We start from the raw sequence: 24,327 nt of genomic DNA, 5'->3' as shown, positions 1-24,327 counted from the left end.
TCGGAGTTCAAATCCTGGTCGGGTCATACTGAAGACTTTAACAGTGGGACCCAATGCCTCCCCGCTTGACGCTCAGCTTTAAGGAGTTGAATTGGGGGCTTAAACCACCAAATAGTTCCCGAGCACTGCCGTGTCTGCAGGTCCCCACTCCCCACGGGGATGGGTCAGATGTGGAGGACAATTTTCCCCACACCAGAGTGTGTGACAACAATGGGACTTTAATCCTTAATACTCGTGTCTCTCACATGTAACCCACATCACATCAGCTCTCCTCAGTCTCTCTCCACAGCGCCATGTCTGCAGCCATAGCCTCAGCTCTCCAGCTGCCTGCTTCGACTCTACGTCTCGTTCCCAGCCCTATTCCCAGCCCCTGGAGGTTTTAGCTGTCTGTTTTTTTTAATATTGTACTTATTTCAAGGTTTGTGCAATTTATTTTTATTTGTTTATTTTACGGATTACATACTAGACTGTCAGGATCTTCACCTGCAAATCATAGCAGGGTTTTTTTTTTAAGTTTTGGGCTTTTGCCAGAAACCACGTTCTTCCCCACGCTATTTTGGTTTTTTCATTGACTATTTTAATTTGGTATCTGAGTCTGGTTTAGCACTTTAGAAATTGCATTGAGTTGGAAAAGGGTAGAATTCCTTCTCCCGGTCAGAGACGCGGTCCTGCCTCAAGTAGAGAAGTTTAAGTAACTCGGGGTCTTGTTCACGAGTGAGGGAAAGTTGGATCTGTGCTGCGTGATGCGGGTGTTGTACCGGTCTGTCGTGGTGAAGAGAGAGCTGCGCCAGAAGGCTTTTAAACTTTGATTCAGTATCATAACAAGAAATGTCACAATATTTCAGCGCATCGTATTTTCTTACATTCCTGCTAATTTCTCCTTCATTCCCAACTCCATCATTAACATCTAGTAAAAGAGTTCCAAGCCAGAGCTGCTAAAAATAAGTAAGTGGCTTTAACACAAAACCAGATAAGTAAAGAGCCATCAGTGGTGAGGACCTGTTTGCTTTTCTGTCTTCTGTCTAAATGAGTCTGAGAGTTTTGGCCTGGGTTCCACCCATGGCTCTTGTGTGTGGTGAGTGATGATTCACACATTTCTGTGTGTGTGCATCACCTCATGATGCAAAGTGCCAAGGATGACCCAATGGACACACACACACACACACACACACACACACACTCAGCTGGTAGTAGGTTTATTACCATCTGAAGAGACACCGCCTGTCTAAAAGGAATCAGGTGTCCGGCATTTAAACGTTCCAAACTAGGAAAGTAGAAAACCTAAAGGTGGGATAGGAAATGTTTTTCTGGTACAATTTTCTCTGTACAGCTTGAAATACTGTTCTCATACTGATGGCAGCCAATATGGTAAATATTTTTGTTAAAACAATTCATAATTTTAATTACACCATAAATATTACCAATGTAATTACCAGTGTAATACTAAGAGGTATAACCAGATGTTTTACATTGATAGTGTAACGTACCAAGAGGGTCAGTTTTTCACCATCTACATTGACCAACATACCTTTCATCTACAGCATGAATTCATTTTCTATTTGGCCTTCTAAATCCAGAAGGTTTCTGCTCATTCCATGAAGACAAAACATTCAAATAGACACACTGTCCCAAGGTCCTAAACTCTGCTTGGAAGCCAGACGACATTCTTCACTCTGAATAAGTGAAGACTCCACAACGTTATAGTTATAAGTTAAATAATCATATGTGGTGAATGAACAAGATGTTTAAATTAAATGTTTGAATAATCCGTCCTTAAATCAATGAATTTAAAATGAATATTATTCTTACAATGATCCATTTATATCACAAATCACTATGTGTTTGATTTAACATGTTAACCATTGTTTACACTCATACACATTACAATAAGATACATATTAAGGTTAAAAACATTTTCGTATCTGAAGGAAGGCGTGGCTTTCTGAGGGATGTTGGTAAATACTCAGAAACGTGTCAAATTCTGATTTACCAAGCTTGGCCAGAAATCATAGCAAAGTAGTTTAATAAAACAAGAATTGCTTCCCGAGTTGTTCAGTTTCCCGCTGAGTCCCGGTTCGGCCAAATCGGGACAGAAGCCTCTCTTGAAACAATCTCCTTTGACCTTAAGTCAGGTTTTGTTTAGTGCTTGTAACAGCATTGTAAACCCCAGCATTGGAAGTAGTTGTATACCTTCTCAAAAATTATGTGACCGCTTTTTGTCCTTTTTTGTCGGAAAGATTTCACAGATTAGATCTTCCATATTAACATCCTCTATCTCAGATCCAAGTTCTTGTCCAGATTGTTTAACATCTTGGTGTCAGTTTCAACCTGTCTCCTTAGAGGAGTTATCAGATATTGTCCATCGTTTAAAACCTTCAGTCTGTCCACTTGATGTTATTCCACCTCGTATGTTTAAGCAGGCCTTTGACAGTGTTGATTCAGCTGTGCACAGACTAATGAACTGTTCTCTTCTCTCAGGGTGTGTTCCGCTGTGTTTTAAACAGGCTATAGTGAATCCCCTTTTAAAGAAGCCAAGCCTGGACGCAGCTTGCCTATCTAATTACAGACCTATTTCCAAACTTGGTTTCTTATAAAAAGTTCTGGAGAAAGTTGTTCATGAACAGCTACAGGATTATCTGTCCATACATCACATTTCAGACACGGCTTAGCACTGAAAGTGCACTTCTACGAGTGATGAATGACATTAATGATTACTGATTCTGGCAACTCATCTGCTTTAATGCTGCTAGACTTATCTGCTGCTTTTGACACCATTGATCATGATATTCTGTTGTCTCAATTAGAGTCTTGTGTTGGTATAAGGGGCACAGTGCTTGACTGCTTTCAGTCTTATCTACAGGACAGGTCTTTTTCTGTGAACTTGGGAACTTTTACATCACCACCAGCACCTGTGACTTGTGATGTTCCACAAGGTTCCATTTTAGGGCCAACGCTTTTCTCACTGTATATTTTACCATTGTCCTCTATCTTTGCCAGACAAATTACTTTTCATTGCTTTGCTGATGACCTTCAGATATATCTCCCACGCATCCCAGATTCAGCTGTTTCTTTAATGGCCTGCTTACCATATTTGAAGCAATGGATGTTAATTAATTTTATGAAATTGAATGATCGGAAGACAGAGATTTTAGTTTTTGGCAGTGGAGACCTGTTGAAGGGTGCGGTGAGCCCACTTGTTCCCTTTTGGATTTTGTAAAGCCTTATGTGGAAAAACCTGGGTTTTTCATGGATGGTCCGTTTAAATTGGACAGACAGATAAGTGCAGTGGTCCATTCTGGTTTTTATCACTTGAGGCAACTTGCAAAGGATAAGTGTTATTTGCCGGAAACTGTCTTTGAACATGTTATTCATCTATTTGTCTCTTGTCGACTAGATTACTGCAATTCCCTGTACTATGGATTAAGGCATTCCTCCTTAAACTGCTTGCAACTGGTATAAAATGCAGCAGCCCACCTTTTAACAGGTACAAGGAAGCATGATCACATCTCTCCAGTGCTTGCTTCCCTTCACTGGCTGCCAGTGCATTTCAGGATTCAGTTGAAATTGTTGCTTTTGTTAATAAATCACTTTATGGTCTGGCCCCTCCTTATTTAGATGATTTATTGTCACCCTACACTCCTGCCAGGAATTTGCGGTCGGGCTCACAGTTTTTATTGTCAGATCCAAAGGCTCGCCTAAAGACGAGAGGAGATGGGGCATTTTCAGTGGCTGGTTCTACTCTCTGGAACAGCCTTCCTCTGCAGATCAGGACCTCACAAAGTCTGGATGTCTTTAAGTCCTTGCTTAAAATTCATTTACTCAACCTGGCTTTTATGTAGGATGATTTTATTTTGTCATTGTCACTCTTTCTCATTTTTATTGATTTTATAATTGTGTTGTCACAGTCTGAGGTATTTCCCTGCTGTCACTCCCTGTCTTTTGAGTTTCCCTCTGCAGGTGGGCGTGTCTGGAGGTGACCAAGCTGCAGCAGATCTGCTCATCAGCTGGCCAGGGGTATTTAAGCAGCTGGGAGACTCCTACACTTCGCTGGATGATTACTCTACCTGGGGACCTTCTAACAGCCGCTAGGTTATCTTGTTCAAGCTCTTTAAGCCTTTTGAGAATTAGATTGTGTTTTTTGGATTTTTTAAGAATTTAATGAGTTTTGGATTTTTGCCCTTTGACCTCCTGCTCTTGTTCCCAGACAAACCTACACACTCATCTTGGACTGGCAGAACTCTGGAGTCCACACCACCTGGATCTCCAACCCCGCACGTCTCTCAGCCTCTCCCCTGGCCAGAACCACCTCCAGCTGCCCACCTAAACTTCCTGGACCTCCATAAACTCAGCTCCCTCCACGTCTCACTTCTGGATCTCAGTCCCTGCAAGCCACTCAACTTAGACCGGACCACTCCTCCCTCAAACCAGTTCCCTCCTCTCCAGACCGTAAGTCCTCCGCACAAGTCTGAATTCCCGTTCCTTCCGCCATCTGGTTCTAACTCCGATCTGTCCAGTTTTCCCGCACCAGCCTCCCTGTGCAAGAACTCAGCTTCGTTTATGCTGCTCCCTTGGTTTCCCTTCAATAAATCCTTATTTAAACCTTTTAAACCGTCTCCGATCTGATTCTGTATGTCGTGGGTTAGATCACTTCACCACAACATGACATGTGTGATGAAATGCTGTTTTTATCCTAACTTGCTGATTTTTATGGTTTTATAGTTTTTAGTTATACTTGTTTGCGATTTTATCTTCTGTGTTGTACAGCATTTTGGGTTGCGGAAGCAATAATTGTGCTTTAGAAATAAATGTGACCTTGACGTTGACCTTGACGTTGACCTTCACCTTAAGTCAAAACCTTTCTGTGACTCTGCAGCTGATACCAGACAACCGGCTCTCTAAGAGCCAAACAAACATCAACCTTAGACGCAAATAAGCATTCCAGCTTTCGGCCTTCACCTCGAGGGATCTCAGACTGGACGGGTCCCATCGGAACTATCCACGGGTTCCTGATATCAAAGGTTCACTCCACTGGCAGCGACCCGCAAGAACCCCCGGATCGAACGAGAACCTCCACACCAAGGGTGCGTAGACTTGGCACGACAGATTGCGTCTGATGCTGTTTTAATAAGCGACTCTCTAGTTTAGAAGCAAACAACAAATTATTTTACACCCAAATTTCACAATTTCAGTTGCTACAACATCTAGCTTCCATCACAACACCTCACATCCATCACACCACATCTCATTCTTCATATCTTGTCATGTATCAATCATTATGTTTAGGAAAAATAATTACATTCATTTTATCAACTTTGTCTGAATTAATACGAAGTGTGTTTATGGTCTCTAAAGAAGCAAAGAACACTAGAACCTTCTGATTAAACATTCAAAGAACACTAGAACCTTCTGATTAAACATTCAAAGAACACTAGAACCTTCTGATTAAACATTCAAAGATCAATCAGGTTGATTTTTTTATATTTATATGGAATTATCACATCTTATTGGTCATAATTAAATATGTTTTAATAGCTACAATAGCATATGTGATTTCCTGTCTAGCCCAACCTGCTTCCCAGAAGTGACTCAGCAAAAACTGAATTTTCTTTAGCAGTGCAGCATGCTACCTCTGGGACGCGCCTGAAAATATCCACGTGGTGGCTGGTTTGAATCATCCCCATAGATTACAATGGATTCTATTTGAAGCAGCAACGTTCTTCTGCTGTTCTGCAATGCTGATGCTTACCGTGTGAAGTAGGGGTGACACATACATCCTGGAAAAACCTCATCCAATCATTTACAACATCTCATTTTTAATTATCCCACCCCCCATCCCCACTGCACGTATCCCTTATGTGCATGAATTGCTCTCTCAGCGAACAGCAGCACTGGGCAGGCACATTTAAAGAGAATTGTGAGAAAATGTGAACTTTTTCTATTTAAATGATTTTTTTCTTTATTTCACAGTTTTTAAAAAAGTATAGTGTATTTTGCTGTGTCACACACACTCAGTTGTACATTCAATGATTGCTTTCTAGGAGTTTCATTAAAGTGATCCAGTACTTCATGAGATATTTAACACACACACACACACACACACACACAAGCACTGATTTTCTTTCACTGGTTTATAAAAGAAGTTGAATGAGTAAGAATGACGGCTGGATGGAGGTTTTTAATATGTTCCTTTGCCTGTGTGTTTCCAGGGATCTGAGAAGAATTAGCCGACTTCTCCCTCAAAGCTCTAGGATCATAAATGAGTAAATAGCTGCTGTAATACAGCACAAAGCCCTACGCGAGTCTGTTACATAACGACACCGGGACGGTCATGAAAGATTCAGACACAGCAGCTTAAAACCCTCCGACTGCCTTCCACCGTGTGAATTCTGACTTCACAGACTGGAGGAACACAAATAAAGGTTCCTAACTGTTCTTGGGGACTGGCTAGGGTAGCATATGTGCTTCCAGGGCAGATGTACCAGGACACAGAAACCTCACACACTCACTAGATTGTTTGTTCCAACTCCACAAGTAGGACCATCTGTCGGTGACTCAGACAAATCACCAACAGGTCACGCAGAAATCTTCTCTTATAAAAGTCAAATCCACCCTGGCTTTATCAGGCCTGCAGCTAGAAACAAGATGTTTTACTCGACTGATGTGATTTAAGAGAGACGTGCCAAAGCCGCTGTGGAAAATGAACAGGAGACTCAGCAGAATGATTCAGACCTCCGCTTGTTCCAGGAAACACGGTGCTCTCACCACTTCTTGGGTTTTTCTATTAAATAGTTAAAGATGCTGATTTCCATGAAAACGTATTACTGCCATTCCATTAAAATCAAAATATTAAATTAACCCCATCTGCTCCAAGAACGTACTTCCTTTTTCAATAATTTGTTCATTTTGGGTCATTGAGGCTTATAATATGATGTGAATTAATAATATTGAACACCCCACCCCCATTCCCAGTTGTCGCTAGGAACCAGGAACAGTGATAAAGTCACTGCATTGGCAACATATATTTGCAATCTCTCATTTATTAAAGGAATATTTCCAGAACATATGAAAGCTGCTAGAGTAATACCACTCTATAAGGGTGGAAATAAGCACAAATACACTAATTATAGGCCAATATCGCTGCTTCCGCAGTTTTCGAAAATTCTGGAAAAATTATTTTTTGTTAGATTGAAAAAGTGTATTAATAGGCATAGTGTTTTACACAATAGTCAATATGGGTTTCGTTCTAATCATTCATCTGCAACAGTAGGAATTGATTTAGTAGAAGAGATTTCAATTGCAATAGATGATAAACAATATTTGGTGAGTGTTTTTGTAGATTTACAAAAAGCGTTTGATACGCTGGATCATGTAATATTATTAGATAAATTATACAAATACGGGATTAGAGGAGTAGCACATGAGTGGGTCCCTAGTTATTTGATGGGCCGACAACAGTTTGTGGAAATTAATAATATAAAATCCTCTACATATAATTTTAGTTGTGGAGTACCACAAGGATCGGTCTTTGGACAATTACTCTTTCTTTTCTATGTTAATGATATTGCTATGGTTTCTAAATGATTCAAGTGCATACTATTTGCAGATGACACTACCTTATTTTATTCAGGAAAAAATATGAAAGATGTTTTAAATGTAGTTGAAAATGAATTTACAAAAATTAAAATATGGTTTAATATCAATAGGCTTTGTTTAAACATTGATAAAACTAAGTTAATAGCTTTTTGTAGTGGTAAAAAAATGTTGGTGTATCATTAAATGTTGAAGGAATTGAAGAAGTTAAGTTTTTGGGTGTTGTTATTGACGAACATTTATCGTGGAGGTCTCACATAAATGCTATTAGAATTAAAATATCTCGAGCTATTTAAAGTTAAAGTTAAAGTTAAAGTCCCATTAGTTGTCACACACACTGATGTGTGTGCGAAATTTGTTCTCCGCATTTGACCCATCCCCTGGGGGAGCGGTGAGCTGCAGACACAGCCGTGCTCGGGAACCATTTGGTGGTTTAACCCCCCAATCCAACCCCTTAATGCTGAGTGTCAAGCAGGGAGGCATTGGGTCCCATTTTTTTCCTAAGTCTTTGGTATGACCCGACCAGGAATCGAACCCTGATCTCCCAGTCTCAAGGCGGACACTCTACCACTAGGCCACTGAGCTGGTTTCTGTGCTAATTAAGACGAAGGAATTGTTGAACATAAAAGCATTGTATATTCTGTATAACTCGTTAATTCTTCCACATCTGACATATTGTATCGAAGTATGGGGAAGTACCTGCAAAACATATACACATTCAATTTTTCTTTTGCAGAAGAGAGCAGTGAGAGTTGTTAGTGGAAGGGATCATACGGATCCGATGTCTTCACAACTAGACCTAATGAAATTTGACAAGTTAGTAGGAAATCATTCAATAATACTTATGTACCAAGCACATAAAGGAGTTCTACCAATAAATATTCAAAAGACATTTGTAAAAAGAGAAAGTAATTATAATCTAAAAGGAACTGACATTTTTAAAAAAAACAAGATTCCGAACAGCGATAATGGAAAGTTGTATCTCAGTTAAAGGTGTCTATTTATGGAATAGTCTCGACAGTGAAATAAAACAATCTAAATCCTTTTCTGTATTTAAAAAAAGTGTCAAAACGTATCATGATGAAATAATAAGACCTTAATTAGGCTGATGGACTTGTGTTGGGGGTGGGGAGTAGGTGAACGACATGCTTTGTGTTAAACAGCTAATGTCTTGATGTGAAAAGGGGGCAGATATTATAAGTTTTTGCTTCTTTCTGCTCCTTTTCATTTATGATTATTTGTGAACTTGAATTGTTTTTATGTAACTTTTATTTGATTGATTGAATGAAATAAATTAAAACAAACGAACACTGCCTCTCGCTCTGCCGCTAAAGTTACAGATAGCAAATGCCTGAGCGTGAACGTGCATGACATCATCGCACATTACACTGCCTCTGGAAGGCACCGGGGACAACCTGACTCTTTTTCTGTGATTTTACAGAAATGCAGAGGCAGTCGGTACTTTAAAGGGTTATTTATCAATTAATTTAAAGACAAAGAGAAACCCAGCCTAATTTTTTGTTTGAGTCTAACCGCAGCACTCTGAACATAAATTCCCATTACTGCATGCAGCTGCATGTGCATGTGTTTCAGGAACAAGATTTGAACCTGCCATGACCGTTTATTACCGCTGATGAAAAGGTGAGCCGAGGGTTGAATGACACAACGTGCGGTATTACACAGGAGAGCCATCAGGGCTGAATTCATCCACATTCAACACCCGGTTGAAGCGAGATGTGTTTAAAGTCATGAAATTCACATTTTAATTTTTCATGGTGCCCTTTGATCCCTCCTCCATTTCCTTGACATTTTTCTCCCATGAATAAATGATGCAGCCGTTCGCTGATGCAGATCAGAGAGCAGACAGGGCGCTGTTGGGGAACGTTCAAGGGGAAAGGAGAACACGTGTGCTTCGTTTAGAAAACATTTTAAATGGAGGGTAGTCATCATGTCACCTGTGGGTCTATCAGATACTTCCGTCCTTGATTAAACTTTAACTATGTACATTTAACATGTTCTGTCACTCTGGGGTCAATCCAGTCAAAATGTAACCATATTACTTCAAATTGAGCTTTTTCTAATGGCGAAAGCTAAATATAGACTCAGCGTGCAAATGAGTGAAAATCCAACATTCAAACAAATTAAAATGCACGTTTCTGACCTACTTTCTACAAACTGTAAAAAACAAAACTGACTGTAAACAATTGTAAACATATAAGGAAATAATCCTGAGACAAATTTCCTCTGAGAGTATTCACAGAGCCATCACCGTCTTCTGGAGCTCGTCTGGGTTTAGTTTCTGAGTCCAAAAGTGTGAGAAATATGCGAGACAACATTACGACTCCATGTTTTACCTTCAGAATATAAACATCAGCTCGAAGCCTTTAAATAAAATGTTTTTAATCCACAGTTGTAAAACATCAGGACAAAAATGAACTTGAATAAAACTAGCAGTCATATACAGACATGGTCAGGGCCGGGATGACATTAGAGAAAAACACACCCGCCACGTCTAAAAGCATCACATCTCTCACGTTAGCTCCATATTTAGAGGCTGTCAAAGTATAATTGAACAACTGAAAGAACGGCGATAAGGAAAAGCTGTTAAAAGGTGTTGTAGTTCTCACCCAGCTAGGAAACAGTTTCGCATCTCTGGTGAGAAGAGAGGTTAAGTTTTAACAGCTGTGCTGATAATGAGCTGTTGCCTTTTTCTTCCTTTAATCAAATTAAAATAACTCTCTCAAGCTCGGCTTTGAAATGAAAAGAAGAAAGTCTGATCTCTAATGAGAAGGACCCATAGGAATGTATGGTTAGGAATTATATTCAGACATTCATTGTCACATTTCGTGTCCTTGTCTCCAATTTCCCTTAATGTCTCCTCTCCTTGTTGTGTCGTCATTTATTTATTTGGGTGTTTTTATTATCCCTGCCTTTCAGTGTATTTAGTTCTGTAACTCTTTAGGCCATTAGTTTATTTACTTTTAGTTCTATAGCATTTATGTTCAGTTATGTTTTACAGGATTTTAGTTCTAGCTTCCTCCTCTAATTTGATTTGCTTCCCCACTAAGTTAATTAGTCTCACCTATTCCCAGTTCCCTTAATCACCCAGCCCCTGTAAATAACCCTGTCTTGCGTGTTTGTTGTGTGTGATTGTTCTTCTTGTTTAGCTTCCTGTGAGTGTTTTAATTTTGAGCTGGCTCCAGTGTTTTTCCTGAGCCTGTGGACTTCATTCATTCATTCATTGCTCCTAATAAAAGGATCTTATTTTTGCATATTCCATGTCGTTCTGGGAATCTGCATTCGGGTCCAAACCTCCATCCACCGTGACGTTTATAGGCATCACTTATGTTGTATAAATGAACAATCAAAGCCATAAAACTGACTTGAAATTTCCTCCCAAACAAATAAATGAGCAAAAGCCTAAGAAGCAGCATGTTTTAGCACCGTTTCTACCCGGACCGTTTTAGACGTGGCGCACACTAAGCCTGATCTCTGCAATGTGCTCTTTAAAATATCACTTTACTAACTTTATGATTGTCTCTAGTTTGTTCTGTCCATGAGGTGTTACCTATGAAGCAATATAAAGATAAGATGGAAACCTCTATTGATGGTTCTAATTCGAAGTGTCTTTGGGACAGGATGAAAACCATGACTGGCTATGGGGGTAAAACAGGTTTACACAGCACCGGGATGGATGTGAATGAGATGAACCAGTTTTTTGCCAGATTTGATGATCGTGATTTTACACATGAACACGACAAACTTAAATCAGCACTTGCCACGGATCAGGTTGAGAATGCATGCTCAGAGATTAGCTTTAGTGTTGAGGATGTCCAGCAGCAGTTTAGTCAGCTTAAGCCTAACAAGGCAGCAGGCCCTGATGGTGTCCATCCATGCACCCTTAAAGTTTGTGCAGAGCAGCTTGCAGCTGTCTTCCACTACATTTTCATGTTGTCCTTGTCTGCTGCCAAAATACCTGTAATGTGGAAAACCTCTTGTCTTGTGCCAATCCCTAAGAAAACAGGTGTCAGCTGTACGTTGTCCAATCTTAGGCCTATTGCGTTGACATCACATTTAATGAAATGTTTTGAGAGAATTGTCCTTAAATGCCTAAGAGAACAAGTTGTTTCCTTCCAAGACCCCTTGCAATTTGCATATAGGAAGGGTGTGAGTGTGGATGATGCCCTTCTGTATCTGCTGGACATTATTTATAAACACCTTGAAAAAGCCAGCAGTTCAGTGCGACTTATGTTCTTTGATTTTTCTAGTGCTTTTAATACCATTCAGCCCCATATTTTAGGAAATAAGTTATTGGATTTTAAGCTGCACAATTCCACCACTGCCTGGATTTTAGACTATCTCTTAAATAGGCCTCAGTTTGTGAGGGTTGGGGGTAAGTGCTCGGACTTGATTTTTACGAACTCTGGTGCACCACAGGGGACAGTTTTATCTCCTTTTTTATTTACATTGTACACAGCTGACTATAGGCACAGTCTACCATCTTGTCACTTACAGAAGTTCTCTGATGACACTGCCCTACTGGGCCTGATCTCCCGGGGTGACGACCTGGCTTACAGGGAGGAAGTTAACTCCTTTGTTGGATGGTGTGATGCAAATTTTCTACAGCTCAATGTTGGCAAAACACAAGAGCTGGTTATTGATTTTAGAAAGAAAAAACAAACATTCTCTCCAGTGGTCATCAAAGGCCAACCTATAGAAACTGTGGAGACATATAGATATCTAGGGGTGTGCCTCGACGATAAGTTAAACTGGAAAAGGAACAGTGATGCTGTTGTTAAAAAGGCCCAGTCCAGATTGTTTTTTCTTAGGAAGCTAAGATCTTTTGATATAAGTAGGAGGCTCTTGAATGTGTTTTATCAGGGGATTATGGCCAGTGTGTTGTTTTATGCTGTGTTGTGTTGGGGCAGGAGCCTCACTGCTGAGGACAAAAACAGGATCGACAAAATGATCAAGAAATCTGGCTCAGTGGTTGGGCAACGCTTGGACTCATTTGACATGATCATCGACAAAAGGATGAAGCGTAAACTTAAGACAGTTATGACTCTGGAGGATCACCCCCTTCACCACATTTTTAAGGATCTCAGGAGCTCTTTCAGTGGGCGAATGTTAATGCCCCGGTGCTCCACTGAACGTTTTAGGAGCTCTTTTATTCCAGCTGCAGTGCGTTTTTACAATGACCATTTCGTATGATTGTATATTTGATATTTTCATATTTTATCAGGACCAGTGAATGTTTCATTGTGTGGATATGCATGTTGTGTTTACTTGTTCAAGGCAATTCAATTTCCCCCTTGGGGATTAATAAAGACAACCTTGAACCTTGAACCCTTGTACCTGCTTAGCAACTATGTTGGTATTTCCAACGACTATTCAGACTCTCTCAATTATCTTTGGGGGATAAAAAAACATACCTAGAAATAAACTTAGCAACATTTCTGACGACCCTTAGCCACTTTTTGGAGAAATTTATATTCCCTTCAGATTAGGAAAAGAACTAATCTGTGGACCATCCTTCCAGACACTCAGTAAGACAATAACTACATCAAGTTGCATCGACTGACCAATCATAAAACTTTCTTGGTTGATCCCACCCACTCACAGAACAAGTCGTTTTTCAAGCTAACTAAATGTAAGATACAGTAATATCCACCTTGGGTTTTTTGTATCGGATACTGAGGAGAAAATAAAAACCACCAACGATCTGCAGCAAGCCAACATGGCATGATGATATGCAAATGAATGTGAGTCTAACAAATTTCTAAATGTACTTCAGCGGTTTCCTGTCAGAGACAGTCGGCACGTCTGTGTTTACGACTTTACTGTGAGTTGGTGGTTTATACATCTAGTAAGTAAGTAAGTAAGTACGTAAAGTTTATTTATATAGCGCCTTTCACAGATATAAATCACAAAGCGCTGTACAACATGAGTAAAATCAGGGCAAATACCTCAAACCAATAAAAACATCATAACAACAATAGCAGTGACAACAATAGTAACCAAAATCAGGAGTAAAAACAAAGTCAAGGTGTGAACAAGAACAAAGCCATCTTTTAGAATATTTAGCGGGGGAAAGCCTGGATGAAAAGGTGAGTCTTAAGATGTTTTTTGAAGACCTCTACAGATTTCAAGAGATGGAGATTTGAAGGCAGACTGTTCCAAAGTCTGGGGGCAATAGATGTCTATGTTTATGTCTATGTTAATTTCGCCCCGTAGCAAAGCCTGAGTCACACTCATCTTCCAGATCGCAGGTCCCCTACAGCCAAATAAATGAATGAGAGTCTATGAGAGTGTGACAGGATGCCACTGTATCCCAGTTGATCATGCGCCCTGGCTACTTGGCCAAGGGGATATCCCTCTGACTGACTGGTTAGCGTGCGTGACTCTCACTCGGGAGTCTGGGGATCGAATCTCGCCCTGGCCCTTGTTTCTCCACCGCAGGGGCGGCGTTAGGCCCGGCTACTTGGGCTGAAGCCCCGGATCTTTCATGATAAGCCCCGGATCTAAATCGTGGAAGTAACATGCAGTACCAAAGTCCAACAGAGAGGGCGCAGCTGGCAGTAGTTTGTATGCAGCCTGCCTGAGCCTCCACCACTGAAGAAGAAGCCCTTCAGCAGCCGGCTTCTTCTACACTCTCTGCCTGAAACCTGAAACGCATGAGTGAAGATGGACATAAGGACGTTTTTTAGACAAAAAGTACGACAGAACCCCAGCTTTGATGAGACTGGTGTTGACTCAGGTTTGTGAGTCTTATTTGAAAATATTTGTGGTGCTGCTGGTTTGCCTAAAGTTAGCTTACTATCAGGTAAAGTTGTTGGAGAAAGAAAGGGAATATTTACTATCATCTCACACTAAACACCAACAGAAACAATACTCTGCCCTGAATATGCTTAATATGTAGCTTCAGATTAAAAATTATGTGGTACAAGACATATATATATATATGTGTATATATATATATACATATACATATATATATGTATATGTATATATGTATATATGTATATATATATATATATATGATGTTGACTAGTGCGTGTCGCGTGTCGCGTGTGCGCGTGTGTGTGTTAAGCCCCGGATCTACTTCAGTCCTAAATCCGCCCCTGCTCCACCGTGCCACAAGAGGAAAAAAATTGATTTCTGATCCTGTTTGATATGTGCCATGGATTTCACACATGATGTCAACGGATTTTAATGGCGCATTCTGATGCCAAGAATGCGCTTATGTTAGGTATTTTAGGTTTTGGGTGGAAAGACGTGTGAAAAGCATTTCACCATGTTGCCGTCACTGAATCAGACATGCAGAAGAGGAAAAGATTCGTTTAGCGAGCTTCGAATCCTTCCAGGACGACAGAAGGAGGATGAAAAAAAAAACCATTATGAATCTGGTCATGTGGTAACAGCAGCCTCGCTGGGGAGGAGATCTGTGGTGACGTCATATACGCCAACGTCTGATTTGTAGTTATTTTATTAACACATTTTTACAGTGTAATAAATCTCAAATTATGTGACAGACAGTCAAAACACACATTACTTTCCATTTAAACTGGAGAACAACACACGTGTGATTCAGGGCGTAAGGCAAAGCGGAGCTTTCACATCCTCGTTTACTTACATTCACTTTTTTTCTTCATTCAGGAGAATGAGCCGACCAAAAGTGAAGGAGATGCAGGCTCCCTATAGGTTACACTAGCAAAGCATCTGTTTGCTGAAGGTGCTAGCATAACTAATGCTATGTCTGTTAGCTGTTGAATGGTGTTCTTGGTGTTAGCTAATTTACTGAATAATTCCTCACTGGTTTTATTAGATATGATGAATTCTGATGTTCAGTTTTTCTGTTGATTTTTGCATCAGTTAATCTCATAAATATATATTCTAAACCACTTCAGCAATGCAGTTCACTGTCCACAGGAAACGAGCACACACTGGTTAAAATCTGCTTTGAAGTATTTTGTGTCCTAAATGTTTCATTTTGTTTATGACTGTGTCATATTTTACTATATTACACTCAGCATTTTTTAAATAATAAAAGGTGATCGTATGTCTCAACCACACAAAGAGACGTCCTTGTTTGTGAAGGTCCAGTCAGACTCAACAGGATACATCTTTAGTGACCATTCATTTTTTCACTTTTGTCTTTAAAGAATGAAATTTCTCTTTGTTTCTAATGCTGCATTTTCTTATCACAATTGCACATTACAGCAGATAGTTCTTGGGTTCCATAGCAACAATGTGTGTGTAACTCTGGGAGAGGGTGGGGCGTTTGCAAGTGAGAGATCACTGCAACATGAGCTGATTGGAGTACGACGCTTGTAGAGTACGTAGCATGTCAAAGGTCAGAGTTCAAACCAAAGAAGCATGCTCATTATTCCCAACATGTTCATACAGACCTACTCTTCCTGTGTGCTTTTATGTTCTTATCATTAATGACTCCAGTTTCTAATGTCCGGGTTACAACGCAGAATACCTTTAGCTACAAAGAGCTGCAGGTGAGCTGTGTGTTATTTTTGTAGTAAGTCGTCATGATTGTCGGAGCTCCCCTGTGCCTGTTGCTCTCACTTCATTAAAAAGATTGCTGTTGACACTTTGCACATCCATGATAGCTCACCCAGATGACACACAGAACTGAATAATTGCACCATCGGGCTATTTAAAGTACCGTTGTTGCCAAGGTAAGCACAGCGGCTTTGTGACACGAAATTACATGAAACCAACTTGGTTTCACTTCATTATTTCATGAGAAAAAACAGTGAACTCAAGATAGTGTGGAATTAACCAAATTTGTACTCGCATTTTGAGTTGTTTTAATCAACACAGTTATTAAAATTCCTTCCATCTTTCTGAAGGCTAACCACATAATCGTCTTGTCGTGGCGTTTTGAAACTAGTGCAAGGAAAGATGACAGATCGAAGGCAAAACATACAGGAAATATTTGACACGAGGAAAAATACAACTCCATTTATTTAGTTATGATTACCAGACATGTAATTTTTTGTCAGTTTAAAGGTTGAATATGCAACATGAACACCAAAGCAACATCTATTATGTGGAGATTGTGGTTGCAACAATAGAACAAGTTTTCCAGCCATCGGGATGCCAGGTTAGCTGCCAAAACGTGAAGTGACCAGCCAGCACAATGTCCAGTGACAAACTGTACAGGGTAAGGTCTAATTTAAAGTTAAATTCCCATAAGTCATCACACACTGGTGAAATTACATCTCCACATCTGATCCATCCTCGTCAGGAGCGGTGAGCTGCAGCACTGGCTGCGCTCCGAATCAATTTGGTGGTTCAACCCTCCAATCCAACCCCTTAAAGCTGAGTGTCTAGCAGGGAGGCATTTGGTAAGACCCGACCAGGATTTGAATCCTGATGTTCTAGGCCCAGGGCAGACACTCAAACCACTAGGCCACTGAGAAGGTTTCTACCAATACTAATTTCTACTAATAAGTGTATTTAACAACAGTATTTAAGGTATTCCTTTTTATTTTTTACATTTTACAGGCCCAGAAGCAGCTGCCTGACCTGCCGAGTCCGTCATTTTCCACACTGCCAGCCTTGATGTGCCGAGCAGACTGTTCACAGTATTTGGCAACCTGCGATGGTGCCCTCTACTGGTTGGTAGACATAAACACAAACCCAGTGTTGTGCCCGTCAAAATAAATATGATATATTTTTAATTAAAATGTAGCTTTAAAAGGAAATTCTGAACTTTTATTCTGCAAACTTCCAAATGCCCTGTAGAGGTTTTATTTTTAAATCTAGCTTTCTGTTGAGTTGTTCCATTTTCAACTTTTAATTTATAGATACATTTTCTAAATAAGTAATTTTCTAAAAAAAAGTAATTTTACACTTAGAATACAAAACTTTTAGTTTGTATGGCATTTCAACATGTATTCATAAGTTGATGAAAAAGCAATTATCATCATTTAGTTCAGTATACAACAGTAAACGTGCACATATAGATATATTATAAACATGTATTTTCTTATAGGAAGTAATCGTGCCTCAACCTTTTACAGTAAACAACAACAACGTCTAATGGCTCAGAGCTAGAATCGGGCCTTTATATAACACAGTGAGATGTTTTGAGAAAGTGCTTCTGTGATCATTTAGAACCTGCAGCTGGCTTAATTTCATTTTTCCTCATGTTCTTATTCCTGTCTTTAATGACAAAAAATGTAATTTCGCCCATGCCAGGAGCTCAGCTGCAGTCTCACGTGAAAACGGTGCAAATAGCTCACACCTGTTGAGCTTGATGGGCAGGTTTGAGCCGTCGTGCCATTAGCAGCGATTGTTTTAGGAATCTGACTCCAGACTCAGAGTAGGGGTAGAACGTGGTCGATGACGAGTGATGCGCAGTGGTTTGTGACAAAAGCATGAAAGCTAATAAAGTATTATGTCCCTGAGCACTCTACGCTTTAAAAATTCATGCTTCCAGATTTAAAGGTGGTAATGAGTAGCTATTTTGAGCGTCTCCTCTGAGTGACTCTCTCTCTCTCTCTCTCTCTCTCTCTCTCTCTCTCTCTCTCTCTCTCTCTCTCTCTCTCTCTCTCTCAATCTCTCTCTCTGTGATTGGATGAATGGCCACAGCTGGCAGTCAGTAACAGTAAAGTAGAAACCCGCTGCTCCGAGAGACTCTCTCTCTCTCTGTGTTTCAGGCCAAGACGTACTTGGCAGTTCTATGAGGAAATTGATCAGATCCAATGACTGGATGTGTGTAAATAATAGTTTAGGACCTCAGCCTGCGCCCAGAGGGGCATGTAGAGGCACCATACTGCAGAGTGTGTACAGTAGCAGAGGCAGGTGTGAAATATGGCCCTAAACTTTCTCCCCCGTCCCACGAGAGCTTTTAGCCTTTAGCTCAGCATAGAGGGTTGTCCCGGGCTATTTACAGAGAGGGGACTTATGCAGGCCAGTGTTGGGCACACTCTGTAAGAAGACACTGCAGCTCAGATCGTTCCTGAGGTAGAAATACTGTCTGACTGTGGCCTAATGGTGGAGAGTACTTTGGATTTATTTAGCCAATATAATTATAAGAAGCATGCAGACTTCCATTGCAGTGTGGTGGCCTGCTGAGCAGCATCTCTGGAGTAATCTAAGAGTAAGTGGCTGTCACAGAGGCACCAGAGCAATTGCTACTGAAGGAGGAACGCCCAACTGACTTTCTGCAGTCTGGTTTCCATTTTTCTTATGTGGCGTTTCATTTACCTCAGATATCAGAGCTCTGTTGTGAGAGTGACATCACAATCAGTTTATCTGCAATGAGGTCTGCATATCGGTCAGCTTATTAGCAAAAGGGCAACATCGTTTTTTGCAAACATTGTAGTAAGATGTTTCCTGACTCTAACTGATGGAACGGAAAATTATTACTGCTGCTATCATCACCTTCATGCTGCCATGTTGATTTGAATCTCTAGCTTTCTGAGCAAGGATACAGATGGATGTCCTGGAGTACCTGTTCTCTGTTGTTTGTTGTGTTTCATCGAGTCTTTTAATCTAAATAAAGGATTCTAGAACTCCCATGCAACCAGTCCAACATGACAGACCCAACAAAAGGTTGATGTCCCAACACTAAACAGCTCCAGTCGACAAGGGCCACTAAGCTGTATGTTTCCCCTGACCCCGATCTGGGTCAGACTGGTTAAACTACCTGATCGGTTTACCTTCTGTAGTACTGTACTGTACTAAAACTTACGGGATAGTGGCCCTCGTGGACTGGATTTGGTGACCACTGCCATGGGATCATTGTGATTAATCAGAGCATGAAGTAAAGTCATTATTACATTGGGATGCTTCCCTGTTGCAGCTTTTCTAGACAAACTCCGCTGGAAAAAGTTGTCCCATAGAACAGAACAATGGAGGGTCTTACACATCCTCTCTCCCTCTGACCTGAAAATCTCCAAGCCAGAGTTTTCAACGGGTCCAAAAATTCAACCCAAAACTGAAACGAGTCAACGGACTCGGTATGACCACATTGAGCACGGTCTGAGCACAACCCGTTGTTTGTTTTTAGTGCATCTTCATGTCACTCTATGAGGGAATGCTATTGCACCCGTGCTGTCCTCTACTGTGCAGCCAACAGCACCAACAACCACCTCTACTTCTGCCTCAGCCTGACTTGGCCCCAAAATTAACTCAGTCGGCTCGACCCGATCGATGGTTGGATGGATGGATGGATGGATGGATTTTGACCTTCACAAATTTGTTCTTAACCCTCCCACTGTCCTAATGGGTGTGACCCTGCGAGGAAAGTTGACCATTGAGCAGGGTTGATGGTTTATCCCTTGAGGTCCATGTGGCAGGGGTGAGGTGGTGCTCACTCCTCACCCCTGCCACATGGACCTCAAGGGATAAACCATCAACCCTGCTCAATGGTCAACTTTCCTCGCAGGGTCACACCCATTAGGACAGTGGGAGGGTTAAAGCAAAAATTATAATTCAAGAAAATTCTAAAAAAAAAAAAAAAATTTAAACTCACCCTAAAAAGTATAAATGGTGGCTTATTCATAAACATTCTTGCTCTGACACTTTCTACCTTTTGTCACTTAATCCTCATTGACTCCCTACTTACAGCATTTCCACACATAAATCACAGATTGAACAACCGCCATGCTTCCGGAGCGACCCACCTCCAAAGACATCTCCTCAATCTGGAGCTGCTTCTTTGCACCTCGGTTCCCGTCCACGTTTTTGTGATAATAAATGACCATCACATCATACATCTTCATGATGGACTTGTAGTTCTTGGCTGTGAGGGTGTGCACTCGGTCTTTGCCATCATACTCAGGGATTTCCAGGCCCTTCTCCCCATAGGACAAACTCCCCAAAGAAAGAAAGACCCCTAAAAACATCCATCCCCACTTCATGGTTAAGCATTAGCTGCACAAACACTACTTAGTGCCTTCTGAATGTGGGGAAGAAGAGGTCGAACGTACACTTTATGTAATCCCAAGTGGTTTCAAGCGAGGAGAGTTAGGAAGGAGGGTTAGTGCACCTCCTGTCCCCACTGGCTAAAGAAGAGCAGGTCTGACATTGACACTCTCTTTAAAAAAAGACCATCGCATGGTTTCCTGACTCCATTGGTTGAGGAGAAGTGGGTGGGACCCTGTTTAAGGTGCAAATCTAGGAGGTATAACAAATATACATGAGCCAAAAAAGTAGGAATCAGAGTGGTGGGAGAAGGGGGCACTTGGGTTACAACATAGGAGGGGTCATCCCGCCACCTGTTAGAGGCTGTTACCATGAAAAGGAACCGTGATTGTGTTGGGTGTTTGCAGATCTGCAGATCAGAGATCAGCGTCACGGATGTCCGAAGGTTTAGATGGATGGATGGTGTGCAGAAAGAAGACTTTCAAGATGCCATTACCCTATCAGCTTTAACCGAAAAGACACTGGGCAACCACCGTTTACAGGATCGGACAGTAGAGGTCCGCTGACAGATAAAGAGAAACAAATTTCCTGTAGCTAAGTAAAAAGAACATTCCAGTTGTGTTCCGGTCACAATAGACCAAGTTCTCTAAGAAAGGCTGCTCCTTGTATCTTATGAGTCCATGAATCTGTCTCAATGAAGCATCAGAGCATTGGATCTTCTTTGTTTTCAGCTACTTCTAGATGTTTTGTTCCATTTTTGTACACAAACTAACAAACATTATCCATTGCTGTGTGAGACTTTATTTAACTTGACTTCAGCAGATTGACAGAATTCCTCTGGTTTTTTTTTTGAATGATTGAAATAATAACTAACTATCATTATTCAAACCTTAATCCAAAATATCCCATTTACAGCAGCTGCTATGAGTGTGATTTTAAGGTTTAGCTGGAAAAATGAGCCTGTTACATGGGGAGAGGGAGTTATACTGCAGCCATCCACTGGGGGGCACACCGCTTCCTTCTGACTTCAGTTATGTTCCTATTCAAATGTGCGAGCTGTTGGGGCTCGAAGTTAGCAGCACATGCACACAATACATCACCCGCTTCCACTAAGTCTATTTCTTCTATGTTTATGAAGGACACACACCCACACACACATCTACTTACTGACTTCCAGGACAATCGTTTTTGGGAATCCACCGTTCTCCACAGAAACTAGACTTGTTATTCCAAACAGAAAATCACAACTTTGTTTCAGTCATTTTAGTCAGTTCTGAACCAAAAACACCAAAGGTGTTCTTCTGTTTGTGCTTACTCGTGAGGCATGCTGGTGGACTGTCTTTTATTCTGAATGAGGACGGGTCTCGTGAAGAGACTCAGCGTGGGACCAAGTCAGCTATTAGTTTATCATGAGAAAGGGGAGTGGGTGGCTATTAATACCAATCTGTAATCTGATCCGTTTTCTGCCCCTGCGAGGGAGGCGGTTTAATCTGTGTGATGCCAGAAAGGTTTGGGGCAGTCAGACTCTGCTGCAGTCAGAGCTTCGTCTCAGTGTGACTCTTTAACGTTCTGATTTATGAAATGGAGCTTAAATCCTGTTAGTGAGATTTTACACAAAGTCTGAACAGTAAAGCTCTTTATGTCCTCTTTGTTTTAAAGATTATTTGGTCAAATTCCAAAACAATATCACATTCATTTAGGTAGGTAAAAGTCTGTCCAAGACTCAAATTGATTTTGGATTATTCAAATAATGCAGCCACTGAATGGCATCAGTTTGGAGGAATAGAGTTTACACCGTATTGAGCTGATGAACCAGTAGTTGCTGAGTAAAACCAAAGACACACTGCTGCGGACAGTTTCAAAAACAGATCAAATGACAGCTGCTGTTTTGGTTCTGATCTGGTTTAAAGTTTATCGGCCCTCTGGGGACCTCTAGTGGCCTGGAGGGTCCAAGCTATTGCCTGCCCTGCCTGTCAGCACACAGCGCCTCTGCCTTTCACCTGATAACTGCATGAGATAGACACCAGCTCCCCGCTGGCCCAGTGAGGATGAAGTGAAATGGTCAGATGGCCAAAAAGTAACAAAAACAGATGTTAAGATGTTTATGAAATCAACAATTACTAAATTTAAATGAGGCTAAACAGACGTTGTGTAGCATGTAGACGAACAACACTGGAGTTCACCAGAAGCAAAACTCAGGTGATGATGATGAAAATGCTAAAAGAAGTCAAACCGGACCTTTGCAAAGCTTCAACAAAAGTTAGTCAGCAGTTTACTAATCCCAGCTCTATTCATCAACCAGGAGGCGCTCTGCTGTACTGCTGACAGGCCAACTCAGACACTCAGCTGTTTTGTCTCTGCTTTATTAAAGATTCTGACAAGAAAAAAGAAGAAAGACATCTGTTGGATTTGTCACGTTTCACAGACTCATCAGAGAACACGCTGGCAGATCAGACAGGGCAGATCGAGTCTTCTCTCTTCCTCCATCCAGCTCCTTCTGAGGCGTGTTACCAGGTTTAATTAGATTTTCACTGCTGCTTCTGCCTCCGTCGTCCAACAGTTGCCCCTCTGAGGACAACGGCTCCCTCCTCTGGCAGCAGCTCATTATAACTTCATTACTCCTCTCTCCATATCCTTTTAAACGGTCTGAAGAGAGAGAGAGAGAGTAATAATAACATCTGTACAGGTTTATGCAGAGATCATTAAACTATGTTTGCTGTTTCTACGGCAACTGGGGGATTGAATCACACATCCAGGTTTCTCAAAGGCACAATTATCCAAACACACAGATGAAACCGAAGCTAATTTATTCTTCTAAATAAACCAGAATGTTGTCCGTTATTTATATTGCTTTAAAATTATAGTACTTTTCCTGGTGATAGGGTTAGTAGATCCCTAAATCGTTGTAATCCAGCAGTATTTTTGTGTTAGACTTTACCAACGGATGCCCATTAGGGTCAAAAAGCCCTGGAGAGTGCAAACTTTAGCTAAATAACAAGCACATCAGATTCCCTTTCATCACTGGCAACAAGTGAAGAGGAAAATGTGTCAAACAACAACATTTAATAATGACGAAGGTTTTTGTAACCATTTGTTACACATCAGTAAATGCATTTTGTCCTCATGGGCTCCCGTAGAAGGAAACATGGCATCTAATATGGTGCCGCCCAGAGACTTAGACCCGTTCCCGTGTATTTTAGACCAGATTTTTATGGTTATATGTTACAAAGCTGCCAATATTTTTCAACAACTGGGCATCATTTCATTATTTTTCAACAACATTTTGATGAATATTTCCAGAAATTAATGGTCAAAACTACACATGGTCTCTTTAACAATTCATTGAGATATGTTCTGTTAATAAGAGTTTAATAATCGCACATTCTGAAATGACAGTTCACTTACAGCAGTTATTATACGTCATCTGAGTCTATGCCCGTAGACCTGGATGTGGTTTCCCTTCCTCCTCCATGGGAGACGTGTGACATGTGATATCTGGGTGCTAATGAGATCTAAAGGCTCCATCGCAGGGACAAAGAGTGGAGCGAGGGAGGTAGGAAGTGTCAAAAAAACAACCAGAGAGCGACTGGAACAAGAGGAGAATTCTTCTACAGATAATGATGCTTTCTATAAGTTGAGCCATTCATTTGTTTTTGTTTTAGAATCAGAATCAGAAGGGTTTTCTTACCATATGTGCGAGAATCACAAAATTGTTGCAGTACTTGGTGCAAGAAAAATAAATGATAAGCAAAATTAGAATTAAGTAATAAACACAATGAAATGATGCTAATATAGGGAGTCAAGAATTAATGATTCAATCTGCTGCAGATGCAGCAAAAATCAAGG

General features: G+C 40.8%; 1 protein-coding gene across 2 annotated transcripts in view; it reads right to left on the bottom strand.

Annotated features, from left to right (window-relative positions):
* The window catches only part of casq1b (calsequestrin 1b), a 38,194-nt gene extending 17,516 nt beyond the window's left edge, over window positions 1-20,678 (bottom strand). For both annotated transcript variants that reach the window (XM_015946316.3, XM_015946317.3), the window contains exon 1: window positions 20,241-20,678. In XM_015946316.3, the coding sequence (XP_015801802.3) occupies window positions 20,241-20,477 (237 nt within the window). In that variant the 5' untranslated portion in view covers window positions 20,478-20,678. The remainder of the gene's footprint in view (window positions 1-20,240) is intronic.
* Window positions 20,679-24,327: the final 3,649 nt, after the last annotated feature.

The sequence above is a fragment of the Nothobranchius furzeri genome, chromosome 2, assembly GCF_043380555.1.
Source record: "Nothobranchius furzeri strain GRZ-AD chromosome 2, NfurGRZ-RIMD1, whole genome shotgun sequence".
NCBI lineage: Eukaryota > Metazoa > Chordata > Actinopteri > Cyprinodontiformes > Nothobranchiidae > Nothobranchius > Nothobranchius furzeri.
The sequence above is the reverse complement of the archived record's forward strand: the minus strand, read 5'-3'. Positions and strand labels throughout refer to the sequence as shown.